This window comes from Anolis carolinensis, chromosome 2, assembly GCF_035594765.1.
Source record: "Anolis carolinensis isolate JA03-04 chromosome 2, rAnoCar3.1.pri, whole genome shotgun sequence".
NCBI classification, from domain to species: domain Eukaryota; kingdom Metazoa; phylum Chordata; class Lepidosauria; order Squamata; family Dactyloidae; genus Anolis; species Anolis carolinensis.
In genome coordinates, this window is record NC_085842.1 from 39,261,982 (window position 1) to 39,279,025 (window position 17,044).

General features: G+C 39.4%; 1 protein-coding gene across 3 annotated transcripts in view; it reads left to right on the plus strand.

Moving 5' to 3' along the window:
- Nucleotides 1–17,044, plus strand: part of cep15 (centrosomal protein 15) — a 42,470-nt gene that overhangs the window by 1,255 nt on the left and 24,171 nt on the right. For 2 of the 3 annotated variants that reach the window (XM_003223581.4, XM_062969659.1), the window contains exons 2-3: nt 3,069–3,157; nt 12,017–12,140. In XM_003223581.4, the coding sequence (XP_003223629.1) occupies nt 3,105–3,157; nt 12,017–12,140 (177 nt within the window). In that variant the 5' untranslated portion in view covers nt 3,069–3,104. Of the gene's footprint in view, nt 1–497; nt 728–3,068; nt 3,158–12,016; nt 12,141–17,044 lie in introns of those variants that run through there. The other variant, XM_062969658.1, reaches the window with a different exon arrangement.

A 17,044-nucleotide genomic window follows, 5' to 3' on the forward strand; every position in this document is an offset into this window, starting at 1 on the left:
AATAGTGGTAAGTAAGGCAGTTACCTGGTGGCGCAGTGGGTTAAACTGCTGAGCTGCTGAATTTGCTGACTGAAAGGTTACTGGTTTGAATCTGGGTAGCGGAGTGAGCTTCCACTGTTATCCCCAGCTTCTGCCAACCTAGCAGTTCAAAAACATGCAAATGTAAGTACAGTAGAGTCTCACTTATCCAAACCTCGCTCATCCAAGCTTCTGGATTATCCAAGCCTTTTTTGTAGTCAATGTTTTCAATATATAATGATATTTTGGTACTAAATTCATAAATACAGTAATTACAACATAACATTACTGCGTATTGAACTACTTTTTCTGTCAAATTTGTTATATAACATGATGTTTTGGTGCTTAATTTGTAAAATCATAACCTAATTTGATGTTTAATAGGTTTTTCCTTAATCTCTCCTTATTATCCAAGATATTCGCTTATCCAAGCTTCGGCTGACCCGTTTAGCTTGGATAAGTGAGACTCTACTGTAGATCAATAGGTACCGCTTCGGTGGGAAGGTAATGGCACTCCATGCAGTCATGCCGGCCACATAACCTTGGAGGTGTCTACAGACAATGCCGACACTTTGGCATAGAAATGGAGATGAGCGCCAACCCCCAGATCTGGACACGACTAGACTTACCTTTACTATAAGGCAGTTCAATATCCATACGCTGCTGGGCTTGTTGGATATCACCGCTAGGAATATGGAAGATTTTACAGGTCAGTGGGATGGTAATCTACAAGCCAGTTTTTGTTAGCAATAGAAGCACCACTTAAAGGACCACTGGATCCATGGATGGAGAAGATTTTTTTACATAGTGTTGGTGCTCTTTTGTTTTTTACCCAGTTTGGGTCCCCAGTTGTTACTGAATGACAACTCCCATCCAGTTGATTATACAATTACCCACCACGCAGACCGGGGATAATGAGAATTTCAGTCCAACAGCACTTATGGCTCTGAGGTTGGGAATAGGTTAAAGGACATTTTTAAGTCAGACACCCTATCCACAAGCCTAGTATCTAAAAATAATAATTATGGGTTTACTGGCATTTCTTACCCACCTCTCCTTCAGATCCCACTCTATTGACTAAACCAGTGGTTCTCAAACTGTGTTCCGTGGATCCCTTGGGGCTCTGTGAAGCAAATCAAAGGGCTTCACAGTTCCCTCCCTGCTTTCCTCCTCTCTCCTGTTCCTCCCCCTCCCTTGCTGTCAAAAGCCTTTTCCCCTTGCCCCCTCCCTTGCTGCCCAGATCCCCCCCCCCCCCAACCATCTTCCTTGCTTCCAAAACCCTATTTTCCTCCCACCAGCCAGGGGGTGCTTTGATTGTGCTTTTCCTGCATAGCAGAAGGGAGTTGAACTGGATGGCCCCTGGGGTTTCTGCTATTATTATCATTATTATTATTGTATGACACAGCAAACAAGATAGATATGCTGGATTTCGTCTTGTTTGCTGTGTCATACAATAATGACATACAATAATGACTGCTATTATTATTATTTTATTATGACACAGCAAACAAGATAAATATGATAGATTTTGTATCACAAAATCACAAGGCAAACACTTCCCAAGTGTCTAGGACTGTGTGATGTATTTTCGGATGATGCGCACAGATCCCAGTAGGGTGGCCTTTTGCAGTTGTCAGATCATGATTGTGTCAATGTCTATTGTTTCCAAATGTCCCATCTGATACAGAAAAGCATGTCAACATTGCTGCGAGGGTGCAATGGATTCAACAACAACGAAAACAAAACTTTATTTCTATACTGCTCTATTTCCTCAAAAGGAACTCAGAGCGGTTTCCAATATTGGTAAAGCATTAAATACCAACACAGAAGAACTTACAACACAGCGTAATAAAAAATAGACATTAGTTACTATTAAAACAAATATACTCTTTCAAAATTAAAATTTAAAACCAGTTTCCGAACTATTCCATTTGGGTGAATTCAGCTACCAATGGTCACCATTCCAGAGTGGGCCTAGACACTGTAAAAGCCTGGGCCAGGGCTAATGCAACAAAACATAGACCCGAGGGATAGATATCGTGCAAACTGATAAGGCCTAGGTTATTCAATCTCAAGGCCTGCTGGGAGCTATAAGAAGACAAGGCTAGTGCAACGAGGTATCAAGGTATCAGAGGGCTGGGAAGTGGGTAAAGTGCAAGGCGGGGCCTTATCTGGACGCCAGGTTAGGGTCTGGGATTATCATTTTCAAAGGCCTGCTGGAACCACCAGGCTTTCAGATACCTGCAGAAGGAGGATAATGACTGGGCTTGCCTTATCTCTTTGGGAAGGGGGTTCCAAAGGCAGGGAGGCCACCACCGAGAAAGCCCTTGTCCCCACCAACCCCACTAATAGCTGGCAAACTGGCTGGGATTTCTTAGAGTTGTGTGTCAAAACACCTGGAGACCCACAGGTTGAGAACCACTGGGTTAAACCCTTGTGAACTGCTGACCCAAAGGTTGGGTTGCGGACCTGAAGGTTGCCAGTTCGACAGAATGAGCTTCCTTCTATCAGCTCTAACTTGCGGGGATCCTCCCAGTAACACATCTGGCATCCCCTGGACAATGTCTCTGTAGACGGCCAATTCTCTCACACCAGAAGTGACTTGCAAGTTGCTTCTGACACGATAAAAAAAATCATTCTGCTGAAAGCATGAATATGCTGAGTGCATTTAGGTTTATTATTTATTTTTTATTTATTTGGGACATTTCTATACTGCCTCTCCCCGAAGACCCATAGTGTTATAGAGTAGACTTAGAAAAAAATCTCAGCAATCAATTTACAATACTTTTGTGTTGCAAGAATTTGCTAAAGTGGTTCTGTATGCAGCCCAGTTTGATATTAGATTTGACATGTCCATTGCTGGAACATTTGGTGTGGTTTTTCTAAGCATAATTCTGATCTGCATCTCAAGGTTCTATTTTTTATCTTTCTTATTTTTCCTTTTGTCTTTTTTTCATAGATCAAAAGGCAGGAGGCAGATCCCCACCCCCAAAAACATAAGCCTAGTTTAGCTTTCTTTACAAGTTACTTTTCCTTCTTTTCTTTACCAGAGTTGTAAAACTGGAGTCTTCTTTCCATGACCAAAGATGGCATCCTATTTAGCACGAGAAGTTCAGCTTGCTAAAAGACATGACGAAATGTAAGTGCTTGTTTCAGAAGATATCCTAGAAAAAAATGAGTTCATTTAATTAGATTCCAAGGTATTATTTAGAAAATGAGTGATTGACATGAACAGCTAAAAAAATTCAAATGTTTTACTTGGCCACTTTACTTTTTTTAAATTTTTATTATAATTTTCAAGACTTTACAACGAAAGAGTGAGAACAAGTTTTTAAAGAAAAGTGAAGAAAAAAGAGAGTACAGTACATTTAGGCCACTTTACATTTTAACAGAACACTTTTGTCATCCCATATAGTTTACAAATGAAAAACAAAAGGGCAGTTCTGCATGGAAGATGTTTGTAACTCTGTAATCCAGAAAAGGCAATGCAGTCAGTCTTGGGTATCTGTTGAGTTTTAGTTCCAAGGCTCCATCTACATTGCCATATTAACTGTTTGAAACTGTATTATATGGTCAGTGTAGACTCATTTAAGCTGCATTATATAAGTCTACACTGACCATATAATGCAATTCAAACTGTGTAATAAGTTCTAAGACTTCCATGGATATCAAAATCACATGTACTTTACAGATACCAGCAATTATTTTAACATAGCTTTTTTCGATGCACAGTTTTTGCAAAAGGTTTTCTGTACAAGAGCTATTCAAATTACATAAAACATGGTAGGAAAACAGTTTCCCATTTATAAAATGGCCACATCATTGAATTATTTTAATATTTTCAATTTATGGGTGATGGAATCTGTGTGTGCAGAATCTGTGGATACAGAGGGCCAACTTTAGTTTCTTAGAGGAATATCTCACCAGTGAAATTCGAATTTGTTTCTTTTAAAGACAAAGGAAAATATTGCCTGTAGGGGGAGCTCTGCTGCCAGTGCTGTCTTTCAGATTCAACACGAAGATTGAACTTTCCAATTACATTTCAGCTGAGCAATTGGATTTGGCTTCTGAAATCTGTAGAGTCTCATTTCAATACGAGAGAATTCTACCACAAGGATGGTAAAAACTGCAAACATCCGGGCATTCCCTAGGCAACGTCCTTGCAGACGGTCAATTCTATCACACCAGAAGCAACTTGTAGTTTCTCAAGTTGCTCCTGACATGAAAAAAAATCAACATAGTTCTTCATCTTGGAACTCAAAATACAATCTGGTCGATAAAACATCTTATTTAAAGGTTACAAGTTGACATTATTAGGCGTGTTTCGCCCATATTTTAAATAATTGTGTATCCTTGTGCAGAAAGTAATCTATAATGGAGGGTTTTCAAACAAGGGTTCCATGAAAAGAGTCACCTAAAATAGCCAGCTGGGTGCCTTTGTCTCTCAGGCATGCTCTGGAGAGACATGGAATATTTGAACTTTGGCAATAGCATCCTTAGACACCTTGTCCCTAGTAAACCACATCCTCCCAGTGCTGCTTCACTGGGCAAGTTTTATTGAATGCATGAGCATCAAGATATTTATGATCAAGATATTTATGATTATTATATTAGGAAGTGGCAAATTCTATGGTAGAGCTTTTAAAATGATAACTATCTATACACATAATAAAAGTGAAGACATGTGTAGCTGGGGACTCAGGAGACACCAACGGCCCTCCCTCCAATTATATTGCAGGTTATAGCGAGAGTCATGAACATGTCAAAGAGCCCTGCCAATGTCCTCCACAAACACCATACTGCCCACTATCCAAGTGAAGGCTTTCAGACGAGAACAATTTCATCCTAGATTTTATGTGTTTCCAACACCACAGACATCCCAATGTTTCTTATTCTCTTCATTGGTGTGGAATTTGCATGACCCTGCCCCCTGCCTCTCCCTTAAACCTTTACTATTATTTCCTATGGCACACAGCAAATAGGAATTCATCAGTAACTGAACATACTAGAGAGGTTTAGGGAGAATTCACCGTGATTTATAGGAGTTATAGGTACTGGAATGTATAGTTCATCTGCAATCTAAGAGCACTCTGAACTCCAGAAATGATGTACCTGGAACTAACTTGGCAAACAGAACCCCCATGACCAACAAAAATACTGGAGGTCTTTGGGGGGAGTTAGAGGAGTTGTAGTTCACCTATATCCTACTATGAACCCAAACAATGATGGATCTGGACCAAACTTGACATGCATACCTGATATGCCCAAATTTGAATATTGGTGGGTTTTGAGGGGAATTGGCCTAGACATTTTGGAGGTGTAGGTACTGGGATTTATAGTTTACCTGCAATCAATGAGCACTCTGACCTCCACCAAAGATGGGATTGAACCAAACTTGACACACAGAGCCCCCATGACCAGCAAAAAATACTGGAGGTCTTTGGGGAAAATTCACCTTGTTTTGGGGGAGTTGTAGTTCACCTACATCCCGAGAGCACTGTGAACCCAAACCATGAAGGCTCTGGACCAAACTTGGCATACATGCCTGATATGCCGAAATTTGATTATTGGAGGGGTATGGGGGCGGAACTAACCTTCCTTTCTGGGAATTGTAGTTCACTCACAGGCAGGGAAATTGACCTCCACCGATGATGGACCTGGACCAAACATGGCACACAGAACCCCATGACTAACTCAACCTACTGGAAGGGTTTGAGGGGACTGACGCACTATAGTGGGAGTTGTAGTTTACCCTACAGACAGAGAGCATACTATACCTTATTGATGATGCATCCAGAGCAAACTTGCCCAATATAATAAACTTTAAGTACTGATGGCGTTTTTTGGGGTTAACCTGGTATGATGTGAGTTCACCCACAACCTTATGCATTTTGTAAAAGAAAAAAAAATACTTTTTCTAATAACTGGCAACACTGGGTACCCAAAGCTAGTATGTAGGTACCCAGTGTTGCCGGGTTATTAGAAAAAGTATTTTTTCTTCTCGGGCCTTCTCAGTGGTGGTCTTCTTGGTGGTGGCCCCCCAGCTCTGGAACTCCCTCCCCAGGGAGATCAGACTAGCACCGACCCTAACCACATTCCGAAAAAGCTTGAAAAGTGGCTCTTTCAATGTGCTTTCGAATAATTAGCTGCACTTTCACCATACAGTCCAAATCGCCTTGCCGGCTCCTAGCACTTTACCCCACTCTGGTTCCACTAATCATGTTGCACAATTCTGCCCCTCCCATGTAATCCTATACAACCCCACCCCCTTGCCTAACTGATATGTTATGTGCTTATCTTAAAGTTTAAAATTGTTTGGTTTTTGTTATGTATTTTAATTCTGTATTTTTCTTGTTTTATGCATATATCAACTGTTGTTTTTAGGGCTTTGTCCCCATGTAAGCCGCTCCGAGTCCCCTTGGGGAGATGGAGGTGGGGTATAAGAAATAAATTATTATTGTTATTATATTAAATTATTATATGTGAATAAAATGGCTGCATAATGTTTCAAGATGTTTACTGAAAGAATCAGGTCTGGGTGAGCTATAAAGGGATGGATTGCAATTCCAAAAGTTGGCAGGAGTTGAAGATGTACCATTTGGAGTTTGAAGTGTGCTGAGAAATAAAATAGGAAGAAAAAAATGCTTAGTGGAGAAGTTTCATGGGTCAAGGAAAGCTCAAGGAAACATTTCAAATAGTTTGTTGCAGGGAAGAGCTAATTTTTTCATTAATCGTCCCCTCCCTGCCTCCCTCTGCATAAGCTTTCCTTCTCTTTAGCCTAGTTAGACAGTCTTACAGAGCAACTCTGATTGAAGCAGTAGAGATAGCAGGAGACTTTTGGCAAACATCTAAGGAAAGAACACGCTAGCATGAATTCTCTGAACCGGAACAGGAAAGAGAATAGGCTGATGAGATTCTTTGGCTAAAATCCTAAGTTCTGTGCTCAAGATACTGATTTCAACTTAAAATAAGCTGAGTGAGGATCAGCCTTAGCTCAGTGGTTTCAGCAAATCGACATCCAGAAGTATTTTAAAGCAGAAACAGAACCTCTTTTAAATAACAAATGTGAACAGAAGTCCGAGTGCTGAACTCCATCTACTGTTGATGAATTTGGGTTGGGACAGCATCTTCTTATTTCATGGCATTGTCAGCTCTTCTGGATCTAGATATTTGTAGACTAGATGCATACTGTTAAGGCTTGGACAAAAGGCAGGAAAAAGAACAAAAGAGCGTCTAAGAGATCATTCTGCTCTTACAAGAAAAACATTCTTGCAGTATTAGACTAACAAAGTGATACATTGGGAGACCTCATTAGTGGCTTCTGTAACTATTTATATGACTGAATTCTTTCCTGTCGCTTACCCAGTGATTTGACCAAGGGGATGTCTTGGGTACTAGACCTTCTTCCATGTCACTGATGTGGAAAATATACTCCTCTAAGAAACAACAGTTTGTAACCACGGATTCCGCATACACAGATTCCACCACCCACAGATTGAATTCATTCAAAGGAAATTTGAAACCTATATTCCTTATAGCCAGTCTACTCTGTTTTTAAGACAAATTCCAAACATGCCATATAACACATTGACACATGCATGAAAGTGTTTGCAAGGATATTGTGCCAACCCAAGTAAGCCAAAGATTGCCAGCAAAAGCCAACAGGTTTTAGGATATACCTTTTCACTACTGTTTTTCCTCTGCAACTGGAATTTAGTGACATGTATCTTCAGAGTTATAGTCCCAATAGACATTGGTAAACTTGACCTATGCACATTTGTTTAATCTGGTTTTAAAGCCCTTTGTGCTACCAACTGTTATCAGATGTTGTGGCAGTGAATTACATGGCTTCATTGTGTGTTGTGTAAAGAAGTATCTCCTTTTGTTTGCCTCAGACCTGCTGGGATTGGGTGATTAGTCACTGCCAGCTTAGACCACACACACATATACATGCATGCCTATGTATACACACACACACACACACACACACACATGCATATCAGCATATATGTAGTAAGTATTGTTTGAACCTTCTTAAGTTGAATCCCATTTGCCTTTTTTGTGCCCATTAACCCAGTTTAAAGAGATTTTTCTGAACACCACTATCTCCAGATCATTTATTAGATGTTAAACTGCATGTTCTTGTATGGGTTCTTAGAATAACCTCTTCCTTTTTCCTCTACTGAAAGAACTGTCAGTTTACTCCTACACTGTCCTCCCTTTGCTTTAACCTGTTATTAATTAATAAGAGCACTTGTTTTTTCAGCACTGACTGCTAAGGTTGCTTAGGAACTCTCAAAGAACTTAGAAAACTCAATGAGGTCAGAGTTCTATTTTGCTGCATATTGGCTGACACTCTAAAAGAACTTGAAAAGGTTTATGTGGCTGGAGTTTGCTTTATGGAAGCCATGCTGCTTTTTTGTACGAGGACAACTTACATTTAATCATTTTGTATATGTTTAATTACTTCGCCATTTAATACTGTGGCCACTGCCAGTCCCTGTTAACATAAATATCCTAAGGATGGAAATGCTATGACCTTCCAGATGCCTTGAGCTTGATCTATTGTTTTTCCTCATCGTTGGTTATGGGACTTGTAGTCCAATAACATCTAGAGTGCTGAATTATTTCCAGCTCTGTTTCTGTGATATGAAGAACTCTGACAGATTTGACAATGCAAACATTCTGCCTTCTTGTGTTTCAGCGGTTGAAAAGCCAGGGAAACTATTAATATTTAGGAGAGGGTAAAAATAGTACCAAATTTGTCATAAGTTAGTACAGAAAATCTGTGAAAACTCTGTGTGCACTTCTGATAGTTTATTCTCAAAGAGGAAACAGCAGACCTTGCAAAGTACAACAAAGCAATACAAATTGTTGTGGGTGTAAAAAGAAGTAGTGACTTAATAGACTGAATTAATTTAGGCGAAAAAGATAATCACAGCAATATTGTTCAAAACATGAAGTCCTTGGTTTAAAGAAAAACTGGCTGCAATTGATACTAATTCATCTTCAGTAACCAAAGCTATTTATTTCACTAAAGAGAAAAGACTGTAGCTTAGCGTCAGGGCACATGGTGTTTAGTAGAAAATTCCAACTTCAATCCTTTCAATCTCCAATAAAAAATGAGCAGCACAAGAAAGCTTGGAATTTTTTTGGGGGGGGGTGTCATAGACAGAACGCCACCAAATAGAGTACAACACAGTTTATTAAAGTTACAGAACTAAAAAATGCCCGTAGGAAGCAAAGGACTAGGCAAACACTTGTCTTCAATGTGAAAAGTAACAGAAACAGCTCCGTTTGAATTAAAACGGTTCGAAAGGATAAACCGGATTAAACAGGAGTTTAATCCGGATTAAAACAAAAGTGCTTACTTCAGCCTGACAATTTAAACAAACAAAAGTTGGAAAACAGAGGTCAAAATGAACACAAAAACTGGCAGCAGATTCCTCTCTGCTACTCAAAAGCTACAGATGAGTAACTCAGGCTGTTTACTCCTCCGTGCAACGAGCGAAATCCGGGTCCAGGCACATCAATCAGGGTAACGACGGTCAGCACGGGTCCCAATCCGGTCCAAGGTCGAAAGCCAAGTGCAGACGTCCACAAGTTCCACCGATAGCCACAGAAGGGATAGTCCAGGGTCGTAGTCAGTCAGTCAGTCCAGCGTCAATCCAGAGTAGGTAATTAATGTCCGTCAAAAAGACGACGGAGGTCCAAGCTATCAAGATTAAACACAAGTTGCACAGAAAAACCCCACACAGTTCCTCCCGCCGTCTATGCCCAGTGTCCTTGGTAACTTACGTATCCAGCAACGAATCACACCCGTCTTCAGGAAGTTCCCCAACAAGAGCCCAAGCGTTCGTCCAGATTACCTTGCCCAACGCAATTAGCCATTGATCCTAAACCCCATTTTATCCCAGTTCATAACTCCTCATCGCTGTCAGCTGCTATCCTAATTCCAGGTGCCTCATCATCATCATCCTCATCAGAGCTAAAACACCTTTGACTACGCCCCACAGCATCCCCAGCTGTGGATCCCGCTCCATCCCTCCAGCCCGTCCATGGGTCTGATCCTGCAACCCGCCAATTGCCTCCCATGCTATCATTGCCGGTGACACCCAAATCCTCCCTCACACGAGTCCACTCCATGTCATCCTCCTCTGAGCTAACCATCTCTTCCTCCATTCCCTCGGTAAAACCCTCAAATGAGTCTTCATCTGTTGGTTCTGCAAATAAGTCCCGGAGCCGTTTCCTTTCACGCTCCTCAAAAGAGTCTGACTCTCGAGGAGTCTTACGACCACGTCTCCTAGTACCGGAGCCAGAAGGCTCAACCATAACAGGGGGATTACAACTTCAATGCTAGCTGCAGATCTCTACTGGAGTTGTCATCCAAAAAGTAACTTTTTTGAGTTCCAATAGTAGGAAATGCCTCTAAATATATGTTCGGCAAATGATAGTCATCAAGAACCAAATAGTTATGTGGATAACATCCATTTATCCATCTTACATGAAGATAACTGAAGTCACCCATTACTAGAATATTTTCTTCTTTTCCTGACTCCCTTATTCAATTCTCTACCTGAGTATCATCATCACTGTTTTTATCAGGCCTATAGTTACACATTTCTAGTGCTGAATTGATTTTGGAGCCTGGTATTCCCATCTGCATTGATTCTGTAGTGGACATTATTCCAGAAAAGAAAAGAAAAGAAAATGCTTCTGGAACATGGTCATACAGCCTGGAAAACACACAACAACAATTGAGATTCAGAACTCACACTGACATGTGCACAGGTTTTGGGAGTTTATTTTTTGATTAAAATTTGGAGACTTATGCATGACTATATAAGGTAGACATATCACAGGTTTTCTTCACTTCATCTCAAAAGATAATTTAGAATGTTTCTGTAATCCTTTTAATTGCAAGTTCAAGATATCCAGCATTTTAAATCAAGCACCAGCTTTCCTCTTCTGTACAAGTGAAGCTTATCCTGGTGCATATAGACAAGCATTCCTTCCAATATCGCATTCATTATGACCACATAATCAAGTGTCTCTGTTTTGGAACCAGTAACATTTGTGACACTCCAACCTTGATGGTCCCAAATTCCAGCATCGTAGCTCCAGAGTCTCATGGCAGTGTTTCATAATGTTGTTGCTACCAGCATATAGCACATCTATTGATTCACACTAGCATCCTTCTTAAACAAATCATGATGCCTACAACTTTCACACCAGGCAAGTCACCATGCAGTCATCAGACCTGTCTCAGTTCCACTTCTCTGTATTCTTAATTAAATCTCTTACTAATGATTTCTCTGTGGGAGATTATCTCTGAGAATGCAACACTATCCTCCTCATTAAGTAAGGAGAAAGCAACTAATCTAGGGATATTATGCTGGAAAGGTTGATCATGTTGGAACCTGGCAAGCAAACTGGAAATAGCAATGAAACTTTGGAATATAGGAGAAATATAGGAAAAATGTGTTCCCTTCTCTGAAAGAACCAAGCCCATTTCTGGAAGAACAAATATATCTGAGTATGTGTGAGCAATCTTTATTGCAAGGAAGTGAAAGGAGTACATAATTTAAAAAACCAAATCAGTTAAAGCAATGGTGAAGCTCAGGTTAGGAACAGAACAACCTTCCTTCTAAACATGATATTGCTTCAATCTGCCGAGCTACATATAACTGCAAAAACTGATTAATCTAGTAATGCTACAGATTCCTAACACTGTGTCCCAAGCCAATTTCTTCTGTAGTGTTCAGTTCTGGATGTTTCAACTGTGCACAGAGACTGCTTATTGTAAAACATGATGGTTACTTTCTCCATGGGAGCACAGCAAGGAAAGGACTTTCTGTGCTTCCCCTCCTTCAGTGCACCCACACTGTATTCAACATAACTAGAGGAAGGCTGGGTGGAGGGTAAAGAGTGGTTGTCTTTCTGAATGTTGTGTGGAAAGATTGGTCTGCCAACTTATCAGAATGTTTCCCTTTTCTAGCCTGTCTCAGAGATTGGTGTTGCTTCAGCAGATGGAGAGTCATCGAGGAGACAAAGAAGCTGAAAAGACATGGCAAATGCAAGAAGCTGATGCAGCTCATAAAAGAAATGTAGTACTTTTAGCTGTAAGTTTCCCTGACTTTTAATCAGTAGCTGTATATTCAGATCTCCCTGTGACATTTTGAGGCATGAATTTCTGCTGACTCCTCAAGTGGTGACTAACCAATTTATGATCAAATGCCAAAGGAAATAGAAAAGAAGTTTAACCTTGCTCTGTCTTTAACTCTTCCTTATATTCTCCCTATCACAGGAAAGATGGAACAGGCTGTTAGGAACATAAGAACTGTCTTGCTGGACTAGGCCACTGTTCCTGTTTCTTATAATCTGTATTTCTTTATTGAAATATTTATATCCTGCCCTATACCAAAAGATTTTAGGACAGCATACTGATCAAATAATTCCTAACAATTAAAACAATCTAAAACTACAAATAATAAGTAAACTGTCTAAACATCTCCTGCTATTAGTTCTCTTCTGCTGCCATTCATGTAAGGAATCTACTTCTCTTACTGCGCCCAAATTCTTCATAAAAACACACTCTCTTTGTGAAAGCTTGTGCATAACCCCCTGATCCCCATATTATGCTATAACTTAGCTTACATTTGTGTTCCTGTAATAAATACATATATGCATTTGACCCATACACTAAGACGGATAAATTAAAAACCCTCTTGGTTTAAAATCCTATCCTCTTGCAGCTTGTAAACCTCAATGAGATGGCACTGTGAAAATAGTTCATAAAATTATGTCAGAAGTTCACCAGATCTGGCATAATTGGAATAGCTACTTGATGCATGGAAACAAAACTGGTAAAACTGTTTCAGTAATAGTAACAATGAAAACTATGTAATCGAAGTACATAATCCTTGAAGCCCACAATGGAGTACACCTTACAAGCATCATAATTAAAACCAGTCCATACTGTGAAAGTATGCTTTCTGGTTGTCTGGCTCTTTTAGTCTCTGGAAGAGAAAGGATAATTCTTTTAAAAAACCAAAACCATTTGTATTTGCAGTCTGGTTTCAGATTCATTTAAGTATGGGCAATACAGTCTCTATTTCCACAAAGCTTAGCCTTGTATGCAGTCAAAACCCAGTCTTAACATACCACTAGTGGCAAACTGTTTGTCTTCCTAATGCCTAAAGTGAGACTGTCCATTGGGAAATTCCATACGAGATTCAATGGCAACACATCATGTACATGTATCCAGTGTGAACCTTATTGATGAAGATTGCTCTTCCCTATGTCCAAAGCAGTGAACATATTTTGCTAATACCAAATGTTGTATGAAATTGCAGTCATATACATTCTACTTATAGGTGTGCATTGATACCATTGATATATATGTAGAGAGAGAGAGAGAGAGAGAGAGAAGAAAGCATCTGTTTACCATAGGCATTAAGAATAACGTCTGTCCTTCTCTTGTCATGGCACTAGGTACTGTTTGTTTGTTTGCTTGCTTTTCTGAAAAATGAAGTAATGTTGCCATCATAGTATCAATGAGTGCAAGTGGGCCTTTTTTATATGAGCAGAAGCTTCCAAGGCTACATTTTGGCCCAGGACTCTTTCAAGAACAAAGATGAAGTCCGGAGTAAAATGAGAAATGACTGCCAGCTTCTTAGGTCTTAAAGATTTATTTTTATTTTATTTTTGCCAGTTGGACATGATTTCAACTTGCCATGTCTAAAGCACTTAGCAGTGAGATGCAAAAAGAGTGTGAGCATGCTCTAGGCCATGAGATTGAACTCTTTATCTTAAGACAGTACACTTAGTAAGGATCCTCTGGGCACTTGCAAAGAAGGTGCTTATGAGCTCATGTTATTTTTTTCACACTCGCTCACCCCTTCCTGTAAAGCCTAGCCCCACAAATTTTATGACAAAACATTTCTCTAGGAGGGAGCCAAGGCATGAGAAATCTTAGCATCTTTCTTTCTTTCTTCTGGCTGGAATTCAGCAGGTTCTACTGTCTCTAAGGAAACCATTTCCAACTGGCTGATTACTGACTCTTCCCTTTAGACGAATATAAACACAAGAATCCTTTTGGGCATGAAAGATGTGTCTTTTGTTGTTCTGGTATGTCAGCTTTTTTCCTTTTCAAATAAGAAGCTAGCTGGTCAGCTGCTTTTATTCTCCACCATATATTTGTTAACCACTAGGCTTCTTAACGGCAATACATCATGATTCCCCATCTTTCTTTCTTTTCTTTTTTTTGAGCCATGTGTGCTTTGTTTCTTGCAGAGATGCAGATACAGATGCATTTTCAACCATGCCTTTTAACATTCACCTTGTTGCTCTTCTGTTACATGTTGTGTGGTGTCATGTTTTGTGACAGTGTGCCTTTGTTTTATTTTTCTAGAGACTTCCCTGGGGTAGCGCAGCCTCAAAGACTCGGGATGTGTCACCTCGTTCTTTGAAAAATGGGAAATTACTTCCCTCTAATTGCTTTGTTCTAAACATGTTATGACAGATCACCCACTCATCCACTCTGCTCTTTTTGGAGCGGAGGGTTCTGTAACCTTCTTGTGCATATTTCAGTTCAGTGCATATGAGATTATTTCTGTCTGGAGCCGAAAGGGAAATTTGCACATGATGGGACTCGTAGTTCTTCACAGGAACTGGCATTTGGCTGTGTTTTGATAGAAAGAGCAGCTTATCACTTGGAGAAGTCCCGATGTGATCTTTAAAAAGGAAAAAAAAATGGAGCTGGAGTCACAGATGGGGGAATTACTTGTTATCGTGTTTTAATAGGACTGACCTTCCATAATTGTCCACATTTTATATCAGATAAACCCATTTATATCGACATACTGTATAGGACCTAGTGGTTCAATATCAATAATTACAGCAATCAGGTTCATTATGTATACCTATTTCCATAGATTATGTTATTTACAGAAGATCACTGTGAAATCAGAGGACGAAAACATAGGCCACTTTATTGAAATTGTTCAAAGATATTTTATGTCATGTGTATTTTTAGTAACTAATTTAAAGAAGATAACAGTTGTGCCTGTTAAAATGGTCGCTACCACTATAGACTGCTAATGCACCTATAGGATAAATATTTATAATTAACGATAATTTTCTCTGTCTACCGTCATGTTGCTCTAACTAATTTCCTCAAGTGTCAGAAATGTTAGAACATTTGTGGAAAAAATAAAAGCATATGTATGACCATCAAAATAAATTGTCTGGCAGGAAACGGTAGCATTAGTGTGTTTAGATGTATTAATTTTATTCTGGCTTTAACAGGCATGCAGCACTGCAGATGCTTTCTGATAACAAAATAAAACAGGAACGAGTTCCACGCAGAATATTATATTAGAACCTTGAAAATAAGGTTCAGATTTTTGTGCCAACTTCAGAAAATTGTTCCCAAGAGCAGACATTGTACATTTCACAGTTACCATGTGGGGAGTTGTTGATTTGGCTTTCTCAAAAACACACCGATGCCATGATGAGGTGTCATTGTATTTCCCTGCCTTCAAATGAAATGGAGTGAAAAGATCTCAATTTTGTTTTTAACTGCAAGAACAGTTATTCTTGCTCTCTTGGTAACAACTGAAAATTTCTCGTTCCAAAACTAGCAAATGGTTGAAACAGAAATATTCTTATTTGGCATGGTCTATTGGTTTTATTAAACAAAGAAGAATAAGAAAACGAGAGTAAGTTGATTATTTGGCATTCAAGAAGAGCTGCAGTACTGTGCTTGAAATTAAGTGGGATCTGAGTTTCGTGGTTTTTTAAATTTTATTTTTAGAAAGTATCAGACTGTCAATCTAAAATCATTGGGATATTTACTGTCCCTATATAGTTTTCTGGACAGGGAAGCAGCTAGACTGAAAATCAGTTTGTTATGAAATCATCATAAATGACATTCTCCATTCACACAGTTAATATACTTTTTCACCATCAAGAGCAAAAACTACGTGTGTCGATACTATGTTGTTAGAGAAATGGAGGCATTCTGTCCTTTGGACTCTTGACATGCCATAATCTCTCTTTAAAATAAAACAGAGGGGGCAGTATGGTTGGCAGAGCTAGCCATTTCTGTCAAACACCACAAGTGTCAGCTTAAGGTTTATATTCCTAACCTCTACCTTCTGTGTTTTTTTATTTTAAAAAACGTCTGGTGGGTGATCCTACGTTATGTAGAGTGGCAAAAACACTTTTCAAAACTTATTTTTCAGAAGAATCAATGAAACAACATGCTAAAGCCATCTCTGGGTCTGACAGTATCCAATCTTACCATTGCTCAGCATTAGATTGCTATTATTCAGAACTGATATGAAAGGCAGCATGTGGGATTTGAATCATTGGTTATGTGGATTCACATGCTTATTGAACTTCAACCACTGTCTTTCAGCTAGAGATTGTAGTAATGATGAAATGAAAGCTCAAGGATCAAAATGTGCCGAAGATAACGGTGTGTGTTCTATTTAGTTGGAAAAATTATATGAGGCATAAAATAAGCTTTTAAAGGCTTTATAGCTAATACTGAAGTTTTTCTGTAAGTATTTAAAATCAATAAAAGCATTATTCTGGCAGCATTATAGATTTGTAGGCTTTTCAACTATCAGCGTCAGGTAAGTAGTGTTTAAGAGGTGAACTGAATGTGGATTGATGCATTTTTTGTCCCTGTATTCCCAGCTGTCTGTGAAACTTTTATAAAATTGCAGCATTTGAAAACACATTGTACACAAAACTGGACGTAAAATGCCAAACACCGTCTGTACTGCTGACTTTTAAAATATTGAAAAGAATTGCCAAAAGCAAACCCTGTCACCAAGCCTTAAAGGGGAGTGGGGTGGGGTGGAGAGATGGCTGCCGCATGCTCTCAGCAACATGCAAAGGTGCCATCTAATCTTTCAATAGCATAATTTTCCTGCTAAAGGCATATTTCAGCTTCTAGCAACAATTTCTGTCAGTGCCTGTCATTAAATCAGTATTCTGTATGACAAAGGATTTC